Source organism: Colossoma macropomum, unplaced genomic scaffold, assembly GCF_904425465.1.
Source record: "Colossoma macropomum unplaced genomic scaffold, Colossoma_macropomum, whole genome shotgun sequence".
Classification (NCBI taxonomy): domain Eukaryota; kingdom Metazoa; phylum Chordata; class Actinopteri; order Characiformes; family Serrasalmidae; genus Colossoma; species Colossoma macropomum.
This window is the reverse complement of record NW_023494784.1, coordinates 1562192-1582685: the sequence shown is the minus strand read 5'-3', so window position 1 is coordinate 1582685 and position 20494 is coordinate 1562192. Positions and strand designations below refer to the sequence as shown.

Genomic DNA, 20494 nt, shown 5'->3' with positions numbered 1-20494 from the left:
TTCTTCTGCAGGACTTTCTGGCAGAATTATGGCAAGTTGCTCATTCTCTGAAGCAGCAAAGCATCCCCACACCATCACACTACCACCATCACGTTTCACTGTTGGTATGATTTTCTTATTGTGTAATGCTGTGTTAGCTTTACAAAGGATGTAACAGGACCCTGATGTTTACTGAATGTCCAAATATCTAGGCAGACCTTCGAAACAGTGAACTGGGCATGGTGACCTTAGGCTCATGTGTAGCTGTTGCAGAGCATCTTATTCTATTAGTCGATGCTTTTCTATGGAGATTATACAAACTGAAGACCTGTGTCAAAAATTGGCGGCCTTTAAGTAGCTGTTCAGCTTGTATAACCTCCATGATAAAGCACTGACCAATAAAATGGGCGTCTCTGGAGCAGCTGCACATGATCCTGAGAGGGGTATAAAGCCCCCAGCATTGGGCTGTGGAGCAGTGGAACTGTGTTCTCTGGAGTGATGGAGCTCCATCCAATACCTTTGGGATGATTATTGATCCAGAACTGACCATCCAACATCAGGACCTGACCTCACTATTGCTCAATCAAATCCTCACAGCAATGTTCCAACATCTAGTGTAAACCTTCCCTGAAGAGTGGATGCTGTTAATGCAGCAAAGGGGGACAAACTCCCCTATTAATACCCTTCATTTCAGAAGAAACCCTGGACCAGCAGGTGTCCAACTTGTACTGTTCTGAACTTTGATGTCGATCCAGGTGTCGTTCACATTCACTTGGCGTTCAGAGCTACAATAGGAGCCCATGGGACCCAGACTATATATCTGAACACCTACTTTAAAACCTTAAAGTTCCACTGATCAAAACTTCTGCATAATTCAGTCAATCATTCAGAGTAGTTTGATGAAAACTGGTTGATTGTACAGGTTCAGAGTTCTTTACAGTGTTGATGACAGGAACCAACACAAATATAGTCATTTTATTTACTATTCAAGACCACCAGTGAACCTACATGTGTCTTCTGAGTTCATATGGAACGTTAACGATGGAAAATAGTAGAAAATCGGAAACAATTAAGTTTTCTTTGGGAGCTGCTTTGTCTCACAAGATGTACCCCTCCACCTCGAATGGATTTGTTGGCCAAAATCTTCTCAAAATTGCCATAAAACATCAGGCAGTGAATTCATAACCATTTCATGTAGTAACTTTCTGTGGGGGAGCTTTTAGAGGTAGATGTCTGGTTCCTATCACCACCACTGTGAACACTTCTGACTTAGCAAGTCTCTCAGAGCATTTAACATCAAACCACTCTGAATGAGTAACCCCTTATGATTTATTCATTTATTTAAATCTTAACTATTTAATTATGCAGAAATTCTGAAATATCTCCCCATAAAGCTTGTTTTATGAGTGCATCAGTGTGGAGCTTAGTCAGAGTCCAGTACCTGACCAGGTCGATGACTCGCTCTCTGGGAGCAGAACTGACAGCCTCGTCGTTTATCATGACTATCTCGTCTCCGGGAATGAGTTTGCCCTCAGAAGGACCCCCTGTGGAAAAAAAGGTTTAAGTGTTTAACTCTTTATTTCCATCACGTTCAGACAGTTCCGAGTCCAAGTCAGACAGTAATACAGTACAAAAAGTCCACAAAAATCCTTCTGTTCTGGTCTTACTGGATCTTAGTGCAGCTTTTGATACTGTTAATCACTTGAATATTGGGCCTCTCAGGCAGTTCTTGGTTCCACTGGGAAATCATTCACTCAACATTTCTTGTGGAGTCCCTCAAGGTTCAGTTTTAGGGCCTTTGCTTTTCTCTTTGTGCATGTTACCTCTGGGTGATGTCATTAGGAAACATGACATCAATTTTAAGAGCCATGCTGATGACACAATTACACATTTCCAATCCTTCTAATAATCAAGACTCTGTAGACAGACTAACCAGCTGTGTGTCTGATATTTCTCAGTGCATGTTGCAAAGGTTTCTACAACTAAATCAAGAAAAGACTAAAATACTGATTGTTGGTACAGAAACTCAAAGAAAGCTGCTTTATGAGAATCTTCTAGTTGAAGCTCTTTAGCTTCATCTACCAAACCTGTGGTAGGAAACCTGGGTGTGATCTTAGACTCTGAGCTCTGTTTAATCTGCATGTAAACAGTCACTAAAGCAGCTTTTTATCATAAGAAAATCTCTAAAGTTCAGCCTTTTCTCTCAGAGCGACGCAGAGAAACTCGTTGCTGCATTTGTTCAGCAGAGTTGATCACTGTAATGATCTTCTTACTGGAGAAAACAATCCATCCTCTAGAACCCGTACAGAACTCAGCAGCACGGATCCTCACAGCACCAACACAGAGAGCTCATATAACCCCGTTTACACACTGCACTGACCGCCTGGATCTGTTAGAGAGAGTTTAAAGCTCTGCTGCTGGTTTTTAAAGCTCTAAATGACCTTAAAGCTCCTGACCGTCTGTCTGTTTATGACCTCAGATCTGCAGATTCTGACCTTCTGAACACCTTCAGTAAAACACAGAAAACGTGGAGAGACTCTTTCAGTTATTCTGCTTCTAAACTGTGGAGCTCAGTTCAGCTTTTATTAGACAGTCGAGCTCAGAGCTCACTTTTAATAAACATCTGAAAACTCAGAGCTTCATTAAAACTGTTTGGTGAATGAATCTTTTTAATTTGATCTGTATCGTTGTCTTATATGATTTTAAATTAATACTCATAATTTCTACTATTCTATTACCTGTCTGTAAAGCACTTTGAGCTGCCAGCAGCATGAAAAATACTACAAAAATAAAGATCATTATCATTACTATTAAAGCAGACTAGCATTTTTTTAATTCTCAATTTCAAAAACTTTGAAAGAACCAGTTCATAAAAAATGCAGTTCGTAAGAAATGTAATTAGATTGCATCATCAAAACACAGCACACCTCAGACCTGCGCTACTTGCTTCAATTATAAAACAATTAATTACAAGCGATGATTGAACTGAGATAACGATGCAGGCACTGTGCTTATGAAAGAGATGAAACATTAATAGAACCCTAAGCTCAGCTTTGTGTGTCCTATGAAATTTTCATGATGCAATATAGTGACACATGCATGTGTAATGTGGAAAGCAGAGGGCAGCACAGTGAACCTCGGCCAGGTTACCTGGGGTGACGGAGCGGACCACCACCGGTTTCTCACTTCCTGCCACGAAGCCGAAGCCCAACACCGGATCTCGTCTCATCTCAACCTTCCGGGGCGCTGGGGGCACTAACCTATCCCCGTCCAGACCCAGACGCACCTCCTCCAGTGAGCTGGTCTGAGAGACGTGACTGAAAAAGCATGAGAGAGAGAGAGAGAGAGAGAGAGAGAGAGAGAGAGAGAGAGAGAGACAGAAAGAGAAAAGAAAGAGAGAGAGAGAGAGAGAGAGAGAGAGAGAGAAAGAGACACAAAGAGAAAAGAAAGAGAGAGAGAGAGAGAGACAGAAAGAGAAAGAGGAAAGAATGGGATGCATTGATACTGATATTGGTATCGAGTATCGGGTATCGGCCCAGTACTAGTATTTACTCGTACTCATAAAAAATGCGCTGCCAGACCATACTCTCTTTATCCCATAGAATTAAACAGGTGGCTTTTATCACCGTGCCTTTAAGACTGATATATGTAAATGAGCTCTGCTGTGACTGGCTGCCCCGTATTGTGCCTCATGCAGAAAGTTCTCATAGCTGAAACACTCCTTATAACTTCAGTGTGATTGGGCAGAGCTAAACTACTAGAGGTTGGGTGGGCGGGACTAAACGGATATAGGTTGAATATGTGGATATATGTAAATGAGTTGGTTCTTATGACACCACACAAACAATGAGATCAAAACAGGATGTTGTTGCAGCTTAGTGTTAATATTTTACATCAAACCTCCTTTATTTTAAAATGTGAGAAAAACTCCATGATACGGCCCTTTAACATTCGCAAAATATTTAGCATGCAGTGCTGTTTAAACTTTGTTTTAACTGTAAAAAGTAAGTGTACGCTTGTTGAACATTAGATAATAATTTTAGAGAATGTAAGACAGACTGTGGCTCTGTTAACTTTAGGCCAATCGTTTGTATTGGATTGCGACAAATGATTAATATTATCGTTACTATCTATTTTTACTGTCATTACTAGTATTATAATTAATATTGATAATAATTTTAGTTAGTTAACTGCAAACAAGCACTGTTTTAGGTCATTAAACATTTGTGCTACTAGACGTGAGTTTGATGGTACGCCAAAGATCAAACTGATGAATGACAAAATAGTCTATGAATTTTGCCGGCACTTATTTTATGATCAAATTTGACTTTGGATTTAAAAAAGTTAATAAAAATTGGCCTAAAGATTGGCCATCAATAAACCTGGCTGTAAAGAAATTAGAATATCAAAAATTCAAGATAGGTGCTTCTCTAATTATTATTATTATTATTATTATTATCATTATTATTATTATCATTATTATTATTATTATTATTATTATTAACATTTGTAAACACTTTCTGGGAAATAAAAACTGTTTAACTGTTTACCGCAGATGTTTCCACACAGTCACCACAGTAAGAGGACTGTGTCAGTGGAACAGACCCATTGGCTTGTTAAATTGCCATGCTGCGCCCTACTTGATGACATATTGTCTCTGGCCTTTGTGTGCTTAAGAAACTGAATTAGCAGCTCAGCCAGGAAGAGGCGTAATGATGTCTGAGACACGGTCAGCGCTGTCTGGGAACGTGGAGGTCAGCTGTGCCCACTCGGACCTTTGGCCCTGATTATCACATTATTTCCTCGAGCCCTTCATTAGCAAGTAAAACAGCTCCCGGCGAGAGCCGTGCCTTTATATCAGGAATTATTTGCTGAATTATCAGGGACTAGCCTGGCTGTAACGTGGCTGGTAGAGCTGAGATATTAAATCCAAGTTTTACTGTTTGTATGTCTAATATTCAAACATACATAACTTAAGTAAATATTATATCAAGTGTCAACCAGCCTCCATATCTTACGGTGCTCTGAACCAGTGATTCTCAATCTGGTGGTCTTGAGAAGAAGGTACACAAGACTGTTCTTATGCATCTTTGAGTATATATTTTCTATAAAAATCCTCCACACGTTATTCTGAAATTATAATAAAGCAATAAGGCACAAGAGGCCGTGCGTTACAGTGATTTTATCACGGGTAAGACGTGTTATTAGGCAGAAAAAAGCCTTACCAGCGATAAAACCACTGTAACGCACAGCCTCAAGTGGCTTATTACTTCTATAAAATGATGGCCAACATAAAATGTGATAAAATACACAATTTTTCAATAATTAATTTATTATTAATAATCAAGAAAAAACAATTGTTCCACCAAGAAGCGTAGTTCCTTTATGTTGCTGTCGCCAAGCAACCATGGACTTCGGAAAGAGGACAAGAAAATGTCACCCGTCACCGTATATTGCAGTCGTTTGATGAATTTAATACAGTCATGCATATAATATCACAGTTTTAATCAAAAACCTTCATTTTACAGTTTTCCCTCACCAAATTACCACCACAACTACAATGCTAATTTCCATTAGCGCCTTTTTGAGATTTCCAGTCTTATTTAGCACCAAGCTAACTGTGCTGTACCTCCTTTCCCCCCCCACAATGGGGCTGAAGCTCAAATGGCTCTCTAATCTTAGAGTCATACACAGGACTTAAAACTGGCTCCCGCACCCAATCAGTGCGTGACATCACTAATAAATATTCATGTGAGATTCAGAGTTTAACGCTATTTGAAGCAGAACTACAGCAAGTGTGGTTAGAAGTGTGTAAGACATTCAAGTGACATTCTTTAGTCCTTTATATTGCAGTTTAACAGTGAATCATGTAGTAAGTACTTTAATTAAGAACCTTTTAGCCTGTTAGCTAGCTAGATTAGCATAGTTCTAGCTGTCAGGCCCTCAGTTTAAACTGAACTGGGTTCTCACTTCAATAGTGTAATCAGCTGTCCATGCAAGCAGAACTACAGTCAAAGATTATTCCATTAACAGCAGAAGGGTTTGGTGTTTTGGTGCAGTAATGCAAAATTCAGTTGTGTGTATATTAAAGCAATAAGCCACAAGAGGCTGTGCGTTACTGCAGTTTCATCACAGGGAAGGGTGTTCTTAGGCACGACGCAAAGCGCAGTAAAACCCTCTTCCCCATGATCAAATTACAGTAATGCGCAGCTCAAGTGGCTTATTGCTGGTATAAAACGGCAGCCAACATAAAATGATAAAATACAGTATTTTTCAGAAAATAACTCTTGTTATTATTATATTATATAATAATTGACATAAACAAGTATTTCACCAAGAAATGTAGTTCCAAGCAACCATGGACTGCTGAATGAGAGCGCTCGGTCACCCGTCGCTGTTCACTGCGGTCATTTTAATTTTTTGTCACATAACAGTGAACATATGATAACACAGCACTGCTTAATACAGAAACCTTTGCTTTTTAAGTACTTTTTGGTCACCAAATTACCAGCGTGAGTCTTATTTAGCACCAATCCAGCGGCGCCCTCTTCTCACACTGGGGCTGAATCTCAAACGGCTCCCTGCTCCCTACATAGTGCACTACATAGGAGTTTAAATACTGGATCCTGCAGCCCAACAGAGCAAAATACAGCTAAGAAACAGTCATGTGGGCCTCAGACACATCCACACTCGATAAATGATGCACTGTTTGGCTGTAGAGGCTAGAACTTTCATAGCTAGAACACTATTAGGGCATACGGAGGCATTTGGGATTCAGCCTGGGTTTGACGCGACAAAACGGACAAGCTTGTAAGACATTAAAGTGACTTTTTTGGTCTTTTGTACTGCCGTTTTACAGTTAATCATATCGTAAGTGTTTTAATTCAAGCCTGTGATATTAATGATGGAGTTGTTTAGCATGTTTGCTATATTTTAGCCTGTTAGCTAGCTGACCAGCCTGGTTCTAGTTAAGAAAATAAGCCGTCAGATTCTCAGTTTAAACAAAAAAATGGGTTCTTACTTCATCAGTGCACTCGGTGCTCCACGTGAGCAGCATGAGAGTCAAAGATTATTTCACTAACACTAAGGGTTTTTCGTGTTCAGTTCCTGTGAGGGGGTCATTGGAGTGTAATATTGTGGATTTTAGAAAGGCTTTGAATGCGGCTCAACCAATCAGATTTTAGGACCAGAACTATCTGTTTTATAAAGAGTGTTCTACAACAGCTTCGAACATGGCCTAGCGGCTAGGCGCTAGGCTAGTCACTAATCGTGATCAGAGGAAAATGTGAGTCTGTACAGCAGCCTGTTCTGTTGAAATCAGCCATGTTTTATTCCCCCGCGCTCTCAAAGCTGCCGCTCTGTTTGAGTAGCCCACATTGTTAGCTAATTAGAGCCATGGGCCGGGCAAGGCCGTCACCATCACTCCTGACACGCGCTGCACTTTGCGCTGAAACCCTACAATTAATCTTTCAAGCCGCAGCGAGAGAAGGAGCGAGGGGAGGCCGCGCGACCCGCAGAACATCCCTACACCGAGGTTCGCGTTCACCTCACAGATTATCACTTACAAAACCGCAAACACGACCCTGAGCTGTGGCTGGTTCATTCACTTCATCTCTGCGCAGCGACACGGGGGGGCGAGGTCGGACCTCCGAGACAAAAATATGAGCGGGACACGCGCCAGCACAAACGTGACGAGGCCAACAGATTGTGTGCGGTGCAGAAACATACGGGTGCCAGCTAGCAGGAAGCGCGCTGTCTTGTCTCCAACCATGGCCACCTGCTAAAGATGGCCCGCCTCCCGAGCCCCGCGCTCCGAGGACCCTGACGGGCACTAATCACTAGCATTAGCCGCTCATGTGGCTCCGCTGTAACGGGGGTTTGCCGCGCTCACACTGAGTTAATGCACACGCAGAGCTCTCAGCGGGAGGCTAATCAACAAGTACTGTCTCCATTCTGGGCTCCTCGGTTGCATTCGGTCGGACCGTCCAGGAGAACGTGCAGAGTGGAGAGAGTCACAGGAAGACCAGAGGAAGGGACGGCTAATTGGGAAGGGTCATTAAAAATGCAGCACTCTGCTGGAATTGTTGATTCTGGTCCCAGTTTCATCCTCAGGGGCTTCCTTAGCAACCGCTTCTTCTATCTCCTGAACAGTTTAGCAGCTACACTCTTAAAAATAAAGCCTCCTGAATGGTTCTTGGTTTTAATTGGTGTCGAACGTTTACACTTTGTGGAGGTTCTTAACTTTAAAAAGCTTGTTTTCGAAAAATGAGACTGGAAAGAACTGCGAACTGTTCACTGCATCTTCATTCTAGTCCATATGTGTCATATTTTTCACTCTGAGATTGTTGTAAGAATAACATTATTAAAGATTATTCAGCCTGTTTCTAGATTATTTATGACTTGTTTTTTAATCATTATGTGTAGTTAAAGCAGACAATGTTGCTCATTTCAAGCGTTATTTCTTTCATTAGAAATTAAGAAGTCTGTCATTAGACTAAACTACACCAATTTTTCAAAATGTTCTGCATAATTCAGTGATTGAGATGTAAACAGAGAGATTCAGAGTGGTTTGGTGTGAAATGGTTCAGACGTCTTTACAGTGGTGGTGATAGGAACCAGGGGTCGCCATGACTACAACACAAATATAGACATTTTATTTAATATCCAGAACCACCAGTGAACCTACACGAGTCTTCTGAGTCTATATGGAATGTTGATGATGGAAAATAGTGGAAAATCTGAAATAATAAGTTTTCTTTGGGGACTATTTTGCCTCACTGCATGTATCCCTCCACCATGAATGGATTTAAAGGCCAAACCTACTGCAGAACAAAATCTCAGACATCAGGCAGTGAATTCACAACCATTTCATGTAGTAACTTTCTGTGAGGGAGCTTTTAGAGGTGGACGTCTGGTTCCTATCACCACCACTGTGAACAGTTCTGACTCAGTAAGTCACCACCACTGTGAACAGCTTCACGTCTTGTAATTTTGACCCATTTCGGCACCTGTAAGAGTGTAGCAAAGTCAGTCTACCAGACACAGTGACCACAGAGTTAAACTGTGGTGGACTGTCCCTTTAACATTGGGTTTCAGTGCTTTTTTGACTCAGCAGTGAATCTTCTGCTGTCTGTCTTCCGCCTCGTGAATCATCAGCCACCGATTGTGCCACATCTAGAAATTACACCTACATCACAACTTCGCTCTGACATCCTGACAAACGCTGATCACACCAGGCTTCAAAAGCCTTCTTTTCCAAAGCGCACCACAGTCTGATTAGAAGGCTGAGGCTTCCCCCACGCTGGAGCTGACCAGCGGTTAGATAACCAGCGTTTATGCCTGGAAGGGATGGACTGTACCCAGGCTGGAGATGTTGATTATTGTTATTCCATCCAGTCACATGAAAAACAACGCTCGGCCCTCACGTCAGTGTCTTTCTGGGTGAACTTGCACGCAGTGCTAGTCTCAGAATCTCCTCTTACCTGGAAGATCAGGTTAACTAGGTGACCAGGCGAAGCTCAGCATGTCCTACTATTGTTACTGTCGCCTTTAACAGCACAGAGGGCCAGCGGTCTGCCTTTGTCAGCATCCTATGGCCTATTAAACAACTACCTAAGAACAGCCCTGCAAGACTTTTCTAAACTAGTCTGGACTCAAAATCTACAAATTAGTGTTCATTACCTTCTTACTAATTTAGTGCTCTAACTTCCAGTACTATTAGTTGTTTATTTAAAGGGTCCATATCCTTCATAAGGGGGCATGTTATATTTTATCCCCCTCACTGAGGTCCACTTACAATGTTTGTGTGGTTTTATTTACTAAAAACATTCGATACATTTTTGCATTTTTATTTTACCGCTTTTTACCGCTTATTTTACCGCTATCCCTTACAATTAAACAGGCTGTTTTTGTAACTGCGCCTTTAAGATTGATATTTTTAAATGAACTCTGTTCTGATTGGCTGCCCTAATGCAAAAACTGCATGCAATAACTTCAGCATGAATGGGCAGGGCTAAAAAGCTGCAGGCAAAATAAGGCACAAGTAAGGAATAAATGTGCGAATGTGTTGTTTTTTGTGACAACATATATGGACTGTGTGGACAGGGGAGTGAACAATATGTTTAATACTACATCAAACTTCACACTTTTACTTTAAAAAAGAAAGGAAATTTCATTTTTCCATGATATGCCTAGACACGAAAAACGTTTTTTTCATGTATGGATACTAAGCTGCAAAAACAACCCATTTAGAATTCACTGTTTTTGCATATTTATACACATCCTTCAGCCTACAGCAGTTCAGCCCCGCCCATTCACACTGAAGTGATAAGGAGGGTTTCAGCCTGGACTGCTTTTTGAATGGGGGCAGCCAATCAAAACAGGGCTCATTTACTTATGTCGTAAAGGCGCAGTAACAAAAACAGCCTGTTCCATTCTAAGGAATAAAGGGATTTAAAGTCATTTAAACATGCGGCTCCACAGCTGAATTAGATTAGTAGGTAAATATAAAATAATCCTCCTTTACAGTAAAATAAAGCTCTGCTGATCGTTCAACACAGTTTAACAATAAATGGTCTTAAACTCTGGAGTTAATGTAGAACTGCTAATTCACCCTTTAACCCTGAAGATCAGCGCAGACTGGTCACCATAGCAACATAGACGATCTCACTTAGCTAGTGGCTAACGAAAAGGCAAAGAGAAAGATTTAAGACGAACATTGATAATTTGGAGACGACTGGACTTATTTGCATTTAGAATCACTCCAGCTGGTTTCCTGATATGTTTAATCTGCAACGAGAAACTGAAACACTAAAAAGTCACGAAACTGAAGTCAGTTTCTCCTTTGCCAGCTTCTCATTCGAATTGTCCCGTTCCACCTTAAATGGTGCATCAGTTACATTCTGGTTTACATTTAAGGTCGAACAGGAAAATTTGAACAAGAAGCTGGCGAATGAGAAGCGACTTCAGCCTCGTAAAATTCGAACGTTGAGAGACATTTTACAAGAAACTTCTACTTTTGAGGAAAAGTTTCCTGCTGGAGATGTGAGAAAAGCAGCTGTAGCTGAGCTGAAACTTAAAGCAGAGTAAAGTAAGTCTGTGTTTTCATTTATGTTATTTTTAGTCTATACTGGCACATCAGCACATACTGAGAAAGATTTACAGCCAAGATGGTAAAATGGACATAAAATGTTGTGGCTCCCAAGGTGGTTTAATTTTTGTTGAAAGGACAAAATGGCTCATCTTAACATTTGGGTTGCGACTCCTGAGTAGACCAAAAAATAATAAGCAGATTTAAAATGTAAGAAAACTGTAGGATATTGGCTCTTTAAATAGCCTGATTTATGTGGTATCTACTCTGTCAAGCCATAAAAACACAATAAGCATGATATCGGTATCAAAATTCTGACAACCCTACTATAAATATTCAGAATACATTATGGACAGCAGGGTCCATTATTACAGATCACCGTCATCTAGATGACAAAGCAGCACTGAAACTGCTATGGAAAGCCACGTGTCTCCGAATCACCGCATGACCACGTTTAAAGCCTGTAATTCAGAGCAGCTCTCACCCACACACTGTCTGTCAGGCCAGCCGTCCCCTCTTCAGCAGCAGATTACGGGTCCTCATTCAGAACCAGCTTTCATCCCAACACGGACGAGCGGCCACAGCAGCTCCCAGTGCAGCACGGCCCCCCGTTAATAATTCACCTGGCTAAACAATTAACACTTAAAGGCATCACGTCCAGGGCTTTTAAAGGGGAACTAAGCAGATTTTATTCTGCATAATTCAGTGGTTGAGATGGAAAGTCATCCAGAGTCGTCTGAACTGTAGAGATACTTACCAACTCAGGTTTCTTTACAGTGGTGCTGATAGGAACCAGGGGTCACCACAAATATGCCTTTTTATTTCCTATCCAAAACCACCAGTGAACTTTCTGAGCTTTTACATTTTCTATAAAACATTATTGATGGTAAAATAGTAGTACATTTCCTTTGGGGGACTACTTTGCACGACAACACCCTAAACATATCCCTCCACCGGGAACGGATTTTAAGGCCCAAACTACCGTAAATCAATGTCGTAGACATCAGGCAGTGAATTCATAACCATTTCATGTAATAACTTTCTGCGGAGAAGCTTTTAGAGGCTCATAACAATTCAGATTGAGACCATTTTGTTTTAAGCATTTAATTACACTGCAAAAAAATTTCTTGTCAAGTAAAATTATCTTAAATATAGTCAATAAATCTAATAATTCTTCTTGTGCAATTGTTGTCATCTTAATTTAAGATTATTTACCTTATTTCTAGACATTTTGTACTTTTTTAAGTAACTTTATTAGGTAAAATTATCTCACTACGTTGGCAGATAATTGTGGTTCTGTTAAGACGTGCTCAAAACCAGCAAAATTACCCGCCACTACAGTGGGACAATTTTGCTTGATAAAATTACCTAAAACAAGTAAATAATGTCTAGAAATAAGGTAGATAATCTTATAATAAGTGCACAGCCATCTCAAAAAAGGAAATATTAGATATATCGGCTAGATTTAGGATTGTTTCACTTGACAAGGCATAATTTTTTGCAGACATTTTGGAAAAAACACAGTAGAATTCCCCTCTAAAGAGAGCGAATCGCCGGAACACTGCCCGAGGTACGGTTATATCGAGCTGTGGCAATTTTCTTTGCTCTATTTTGAGATCTGGTGCCACGGCAGGACACGCTTTGACCTGGTCAGATGCAAGGAGAACATTGGTGCAATGGAGAAAATGAACAAGAAACAAGCAACAGCTGCTCTTCTGCAGCTCCTTTTCTTTCACAATTAACAATTCCTGAATTCTAGAGGCTTCAAGAAATGCAAATGTAAATATGACATCATTCAGTAGAGAAAAAACTAATGAAACAGCCACTTGCAGTTAGAATAGTAAGAGAAGTTGCCTGTTAGGAGGTAAGTTGTCTGCTGGGAGAACCCGTGCTGTGGTTCTAGCGTCAGAAGTGCACGTACCCGAGCGAGAGTGAGGCCGAGGCTGGCGTGCAGCGGAGCGAGAACGGGACGCGACCACGCAAGCAGAAAGACCCGGAGCCTTCTCCCGAGACGCATTCCTCCGCATCCCGAGCATCCGTCAAGCGCTCTGCTCCACTCTTACGTAAGCTGCCCCCTTATGCTAGCGAGGGCCAGATGCCATGTGCCACAAGTTCCCTCCCTCCCTCTTCCCCTCCCTCCCTTCATAGGGTAGCTAATTAAAAAAAAAAGGTATTCATCCACCCCACTCCACCCCCAACATGACCACATGGAAAGGCACGGGACACACCACTGCCTCGAGCCACGGCAGCAGCCACAGAGCCGTCCGAGAGAGCCGGACCTGTCCTGAGATGAGAGCAACACGGAGGAGCTTTGCAGAATTGTGCGAGCAGCGTTGCTCTGCTCTGCTCTGTGGTATTTTTAGAAGCAGAGAGAATGCATTCTGCCAGAGGAAGCGGCACGAGAAACAAAGGCTCGTCCTCCTCCCACAGAAACACGAATCTCCAAACGAGACCGCCGCGAGCGCACCTGTTACATTTGCAGCCCGGTTTTAACCGCCGGAGTACGAGGGGAGGGAGGAAGCCCACCTTTAGGCTTTACATGGTGAAAGTCGCATAAGGTAAAGCGTATGCAACTCACTTGAAACTGAGCCGCAACAATGGCAGCCATCTTAACTTAATGGAGCAAGTTTCATGAAACAGCCAATCAAAAACGCTCATTATGCATCTGGGGCCGCATTACAGAAACCTCCTGTCATTAGTCTGAAGATCTGACAGGTCAAGATAAGATTTTAAACAAATTCATATTACTGAAGCAAATCTGATCTTAAATCAGGAATTTTATCTGATCTTACAGCATCTTATCTCCAGTTAGGAGATCTTAACCTGCTCGATGTTAACAGTCAGCTGTCATGTCTGTTTCCTAGCAACAGACCATACACACACGGCTGAAACGTAAACACATCAATAAATAATGTTAAAAATGTGAGTTAAGCTGCTGTTACTGATGTAAAAAGGTCAAACTAAGCTAAAGAGTGATAAACTTTAAGCTGTGAATACTGTAAGAGTGCCCCCTGCTGTTTATCAGAGCATCGCCACCCCCCAGTTTCAGTCTCCATTTCCCAAATGCTTTAGCCGAGCGCGCTAACGTTACTCCTCCTAATAAACAGACACACGTTCAGCTCCGCCTCCTCATTATTCACCACCATCACTGTAATATTTCATCATCAACATTAACACACGAAGGTGATCAGAGGGGCGGTGGAGATCGAGTCTGCAGCGTCTGAGATCTTTAAAACGCAGAGTTAGAAAAGAAAATCATCTCACAGTGAAAGCAGCGTTTTACAGCAGAAATAAATGGAGCTCATTATGCTGGTAGTGAACTATGCTGCTGACTCAGCTGCCTAAAAACCATAGAAACGGACCTTAAACAGAAGTGAGGACCCTGTTGGGGTTCATCCTAAAGTTAGGACAGGATTTAGGAGGTTTAGTCTCAGCACTGCAGTAACACTGATGTGGTGGTGGTGTGTTAGTGTGTGTTGCGCTGGTCTGAGTGGATCAGACACAGCAGTGATGCTGGAGTTTTTTAACACCTCAGTGTCACTGCTGGACTGAGAACCAAAAACAATCAGCCAACAGCGTCCTGTTTTAGAAATAAATTGAATGTACCTGTTGTCCTTTACATTGTCTGTGAATTTCATGATAAACGCCCAAAATATACTTTGAAAAATTCTGGTTCCACTGATTTACATAAAAAGTAAAGTATGTTTTTTCCTTCTCCTGTAAAGTTACCATTTTAGAGACACAAGTTTTTATTCCAAGTGCAGCGATATGCAAATGAGGCAAAAGTGCAAAAGAGCAGTGACCGCCCCTTTAAACTTACAATCTACTGCGTCTGTTTTTTAAATCACATCACTTTTTAACTCCAAAAGAGAGTTTGTGACACCGCAAAACAGTAAATCTGCCCCTTTTGGCAGATCTCAGTTGTTTGGCTCTCAAAGCGCCTATAGTCCACAGAAATTCATGTGTTTATTATACATATATCATTATACATACATATATGTATATTTAATCAACATATTTGCATATATTTCAATGTATTGCTATATCGCTTCTGTTGGAACAAAACATTATGTACCAAGATTTTTTTTTAAGTCATTTTGGAGCATTTGTGTTGGTCCGTTAATCAAGAAATGTTAACATAACACAGAGAGTAACTGGAATTTTCAAATTTTCAAATGTAAAAAGATCTTTTCCCTGCAGTTTTGGAGCATTTCTGCTGGTCCATTAATCGTAAAATTTTCACACAGTGTAAAGGATCAGCTGGTGTTTACGAATTATGTAAAAAACAACAAATGACAGAAACGATATATGTGCATATGGGTCATTCTACAGAAACGTCCACTTTTCTATCTCTCCATAGGAGTCACTGGTGTTACTGATCGTCACTGGTGTTACACATAATAAATCATTTTTAATGAAAATGCATTTTACAAAATGGGTGCTACAGAGCATCAAACCACATGGTGTTAATCATGGAACATCCACTAAAATATGGAATTTAATCCTTTTGTATATTTCTTTTTTTTACAGTTACCTCGGTGAAGTGAAGGAAGTCAAGTGATGTCATCAGTGTGACTTTTATTTCAAAATAAGAGATTTTTTGTAATGCAGTCACACCAGTGACACGACTCCTGGGGACCACAACTTTCATTATATATTTTATAATATTTATTTGGCATTTGTTTTCTTTATGTCGTTTAATTTATATATTCCATTGTCATGTATAGATTATTGTAGTTAAAATGGCAGAAAAACATGCTTTTACCTCAAAATAAGGCCTCAGCCTTCACACATGACTGTGAGGATGAGCTCTTCTGTGGTGCTTGGAATTCTATGTAATTGATTTAAAAACCAATATTGCTAAATTGATGGTGTAAGAAGGTGTAATTGTTAAAATAACTTATTGTTTTATTTTAAAATATAAATAAATTGTAACCCTAACATGTTAATATATCTGTAAACACTAGGGACACAGAAATGGACGTTTCTGTAGAATGACTCAAATGTTTTTTCCATGATGGATCACATTTTGGTCACATTCTGATTGGATAAAATATTTGATCTGTGTTTGGGGGGAGAGGACGGATCCTCCTTCCGAATTCTCCGCTGAGCACCGACACGTCTTCTTTTCTGAAATGAAAAACTCCTCAAATCTACCCGACTGGCGTGAAAGGCACATTCAGCATTCAAAGCGGTGAATTCTGCGGAAAGGTGACGTGTTTGTGTGCATGTATGCTAATGTCCGCGTCCCCCAGAGTCTCCGAACGAGCGGCGTTCGAGTGTCAGGGAGATCAAAGCGCCCCCCTGTGTGAAGGTGTCACTCCCACTCTATTCCTCTCTCTGTCTCGCGTTCCTTCATGTGCTGAAGTGAGCGCGTACGCCGAGCGTGTGTTAAGTCTGAGGAGGAACCCATCAGCATTCTGTCTGCACACTGAGCCCCACTAGAGCTGCTGCAAAGCAGGAACCCGCGGCGTACTCACTCGATGAAGCATTCGCGGCCGTCTCTACTGGACGCCATGTCCCAGCCGTTCAGGGGTCCCTGGGAGGAGGTCCAGCCCCCGGAGGACGAGGGACACCCGGAGGTTTTGGTCCTGTGGCTGCGGGGAAGAACACAGAAGGGACTCATTCAGAGATGGAGGCTTATGCAATTCATATAGAACAAGTACAGTTTTGTGGTTCAAGATAAACCATGTGAAAAAAATGTTTTCAAAATGTATTTATAAATTATATTTTCACATTGTAGAAAAATGGCCAAATAATGTATTTATTAAATATTTCGCTGCTGTCGGAAGAAAACCTTATATCTCCATTTTTGACATTTTTATACATGTTGTCCTTTATATTGTGTGTAAATTTCATGATGAATGGACCAAAAGAATTCAGCCAAAAAGTCTGGTTCCATTGACTTACATTAAAAGTAAAGTAGGTTTTTTCCTTCTCCTGTAAAGTTACCATTTCAGAGATATGAGGTTTTCTTCCGACAGCAGCGAAATATTTAAAATGCATTTATTAGTATTAGTTATTATCTGTGTTGAGTTGAGTGTAATGAAGGTTCCAGATGTAACTAAACGTTCTTCTGTGATCTGCACTGTACTTTACATTAACCATGTACGTCTGCAGTCAGACTCTCACACACAATGTATTTCACATAAACAAGATATCAGATCATAACTGCATTTTCACAGAGTATCAATACCCACAACACTCACTTCTGTCCTGTTAAAGGATCATTTGATCAGATTTAAAATGAAGATACTGGAACACAAATTCTAAAGGTATCAAGCAAGATGAAGCTTCGTCCACAACCACCCCAGCCGCACTGATTAGCAACTATGGAGTTTTTCAGGGACAAGAGTTCCTGGTGGGCCAGATCAGTCACCCAACCTGTACCCACTGAGCAGCAGATCTCTACCTGAGAAGGTAAACACCACCTGAAACAAGCAGGAAGTGAAACAGACTTCATTACAAGCTTAGTACAGCGACAAAAAACAGACCATATTCGAGATGTCTGTGCAGAGGATCTGCAACCAAATACTGGCCTTTACAATTTAATTGAAGATTACACGAACTTGTCCAATTGCTTGGTCTCCTAAATCTGTGCTCTAACCATAAAGTGATGTGATTCCTATTTACAGTACTGTGCGATGTCAGAGACCACCATTGGTTTATTTTAATTTACATTCAAATCAGACATTTAGTACAAGTTATTCATTTTTCAGAATCAGGAAAAAAGAAAACATTAACAGAAAATTACACAGAAACCTGGAAAACTCAGTATCATTTTTTCAGTGTTTGCCTTTATTCCAGCTTCCATTCTCTTCAGGAGACTCACTTTCAGTTCCTCAAAGAATCTGCAGACACACCTCCAAAGTTCAGTCTTAGAAGCTGGTTGATCATTTTCTGAAGTAATCAAACACATTCAGTGGTGTTGAGGTCTGGACTCTGGAGCGGTCAGTCCATCGTTCAGCTTCTTTGTTTGATGTGTCCGTCTCCTTTTCTCAGTGAGGTTCTTCTTGATCAGCTACACATCCTTTCAGACCCACAGCGCTGAGTCGTCTTCTCACAGTGGAAGGATGGACAGAAACACCTGTGGATGTTTTCAGATCTGATCAGCTTGATTTTCTCCTCTCTCTCAGAGATGAAAGCTTTAAGTGCTGCTTATCTGATGGGGGGCAGTTTTGGTGTCGACCAGCTCTTCCAGGTGGTTGTTAGGAGGCCCATTTTCTCTGGAGCTTTTAATCTTTTCCCAATCCTTCTGCAAGTGAATTATTTTATATCTAATCTCCTCAGAAAGATCTCCTGAAAAATTAATAACTGGTGCTGAATGGCCCTTAATGGCATTTTAACCTTCAAATCCAGTGTGCTGGAGTACTATTACTATAAGAGTTACTATTACTGTTACTGTCCAAATACTTATGAACTGTACTGTATTTCACTGCCATGTTGGAAAAGGGTTAGCATAAAAACACTTAATTCTCATAAGAGCTCCTTGGCTCTTAAAATGTAGCAGTCTTACACAGGTGGTCTTTCTTTTGGACCAGATGGCTCGCTTACCCTGAACAAGCTTCAGGAAAAAAACTGGATCATTTTATCTCTGAACAGCAAATATCACTGCATTCATCCAAAAATACAGTCCAAGATACTGCCCACATCTTTGGCCAGATTTACGGATGTCCCGCAAACACACATTTAGGTCATTTGGTGTGATCATACCATAATGTGCAAGGCCCAGAAAGAACATGGAGGAAAAATAACCACCTGGTTTCCACAACACTTTCATTCCCATTTCATAACTGATATCTGATATGATACCGTGCTGTGCCACAAAGCGCTATGTGAGGTTCTACCCACAACCATTATGTTTTAAAATGACTCAACCTACAAACGGGCGCTATGCAGAACAGAGACCGTTCTGCCCCTGCACTGTATAGTTCAGTGTTTCTCTCTGCTGTTCACACCTCATTCAGCTCAAGAAGGGATTAATTAGCTAATAATATCAGGTATTTTAACCAGGAAACCACAGTAATGCAGTGCAGGGGTTGCAGGACTGGAGCTGAACTCTGAACTAACTGAACTAGCAAACTTACAGAATCACGTCTGTCGAAACACAATGCCGTTTTCCGACCTGCGACATTCAGTCTGATATTTAACGCTTATGTTTCTCCATTCAAACGTCATTTAAATCAGAAACAGAGAGTAAAGTTATACCGGCGGTCTGCAGCTCCGTTAGGGGGCGACTGTTTATCTCTCAGCTGATAACATCAGCTAAAGTTATCTGAAGGCCTGCATTGTTCACATCTGTGTTAATTAGCTGATGTCGTTACCCTCCTATGATGACAGAGTTCATCTCCTCTTTATGAACACCATGGGATCCTTTACCCACCCTGACGTGAGGAGCCGGTGGGCTTCTGTGCTGTTAAATGCTTTGAGAGACCCCAGAATAGGGAGAGGGGCTGAGTATGAGATCAATATAAATGGCAGGGAAATATAAATTTGGTAACTTTCCGCCAGTTTAAGTGGGACTGTATAAGGATCAGAGCCTGTTTTATCGACTTTGTTGTGGTAACATTTTTTTCTCTTCCAAAGTAAGGAGAGTAATTTTAGCCATCTTTCACCTCTAGTTACGTTCGTGCGGAGCAGCGAAGCCAGAAATTCGGTCCCAAATATGGCGGCAACAACAGAGAAATCACGTGACTGAAACCCTCGGATACTCTGTATGTGAGAGATACTCTGTATGTGAGAGATACTCTGTATGTGAGAGATACTCTATACGGCCCAATTCTGTATATGAGCTAACAGGCGCTAACGGCCCAACTCTGCATATGAGCTAACAGGCGCTAACTGCCCAACTCTGTATATGAGCTAACAGGCGCTAACTGCCCAACTCTGCATATGAGCTAACAGGCGCTAACTGGCCAACTCTGTATATGAGCTAACAGGCGCTAACTGCCCAACTCTGCATATGAGCTAACAGGCGCTAACTGGCCAACTCTGTATATTAGCTAACAGGCGCTAACTGCCCAACTCTGCATATGAGCTAACAGGCGCTAACTGCCCAACTCTGTACATGAGCTAACAGGCGCTAACTGGCCAACTCTGCATATGAGCTAACAGACGCTAACTGCCCAACTCTGTATATGAGCTAACAGGCGCTAACTGCCCAACTCTGTATATGAGCTAACAGGCGCTAACGGCCCAACTCTGTATATGAGCTAACAGGCACTAACTGCCCAACTCTGTATATGAGCTAACAGGCGCTAACTGCCCAACTCTGTATATGAGCTAACAGGCGCTAACTGCCCAACTCTGTATATGAGCTAACAGGCGCTAACTGGCCAACTCTGTATATGAGCTAACAGGCACTAACGGCCCAACTCTGTATATGAGCTAACAGGCGCTAACTGCCCAACTCACAAAGCATGTAAA

The 20494-nt window shown here is 41.3% G+C and overlaps 1 protein-coding gene across 2 annotated transcripts in view; it reads right to left on the bottom strand.

The window, feature by feature from the left end:
- The window catches only part of frmpd4 (FERM and PDZ domain containing 4), an 89434-nt gene that overhangs the window by 35569 nt on the left and 33371 nt on the right, over nucleotides 1-20494 (bottom strand). The window contains exons 2-4 of one of the 2 annotated variants that reach the window (XM_036575486.1): nucleotides 16549-16665; nucleotides 3130-3296; nucleotides 1421-1523 (exon numbers count right to left, since the gene is read on the bottom strand). In XM_036575486.1, coding sequence (XP_036431379.1) covers nucleotides 1421-1523; nucleotides 3130-3296; nucleotides 16549-16665 — 387 coding nt within the window. Of the gene's footprint in view, nucleotides 1-1420; nucleotides 1524-3129; nucleotides 3297-11552; nucleotides 11648-16548; nucleotides 16666-20494 lie in introns of those variants that run through there. The other variant, XM_036575494.1, reaches the window with a different exon arrangement.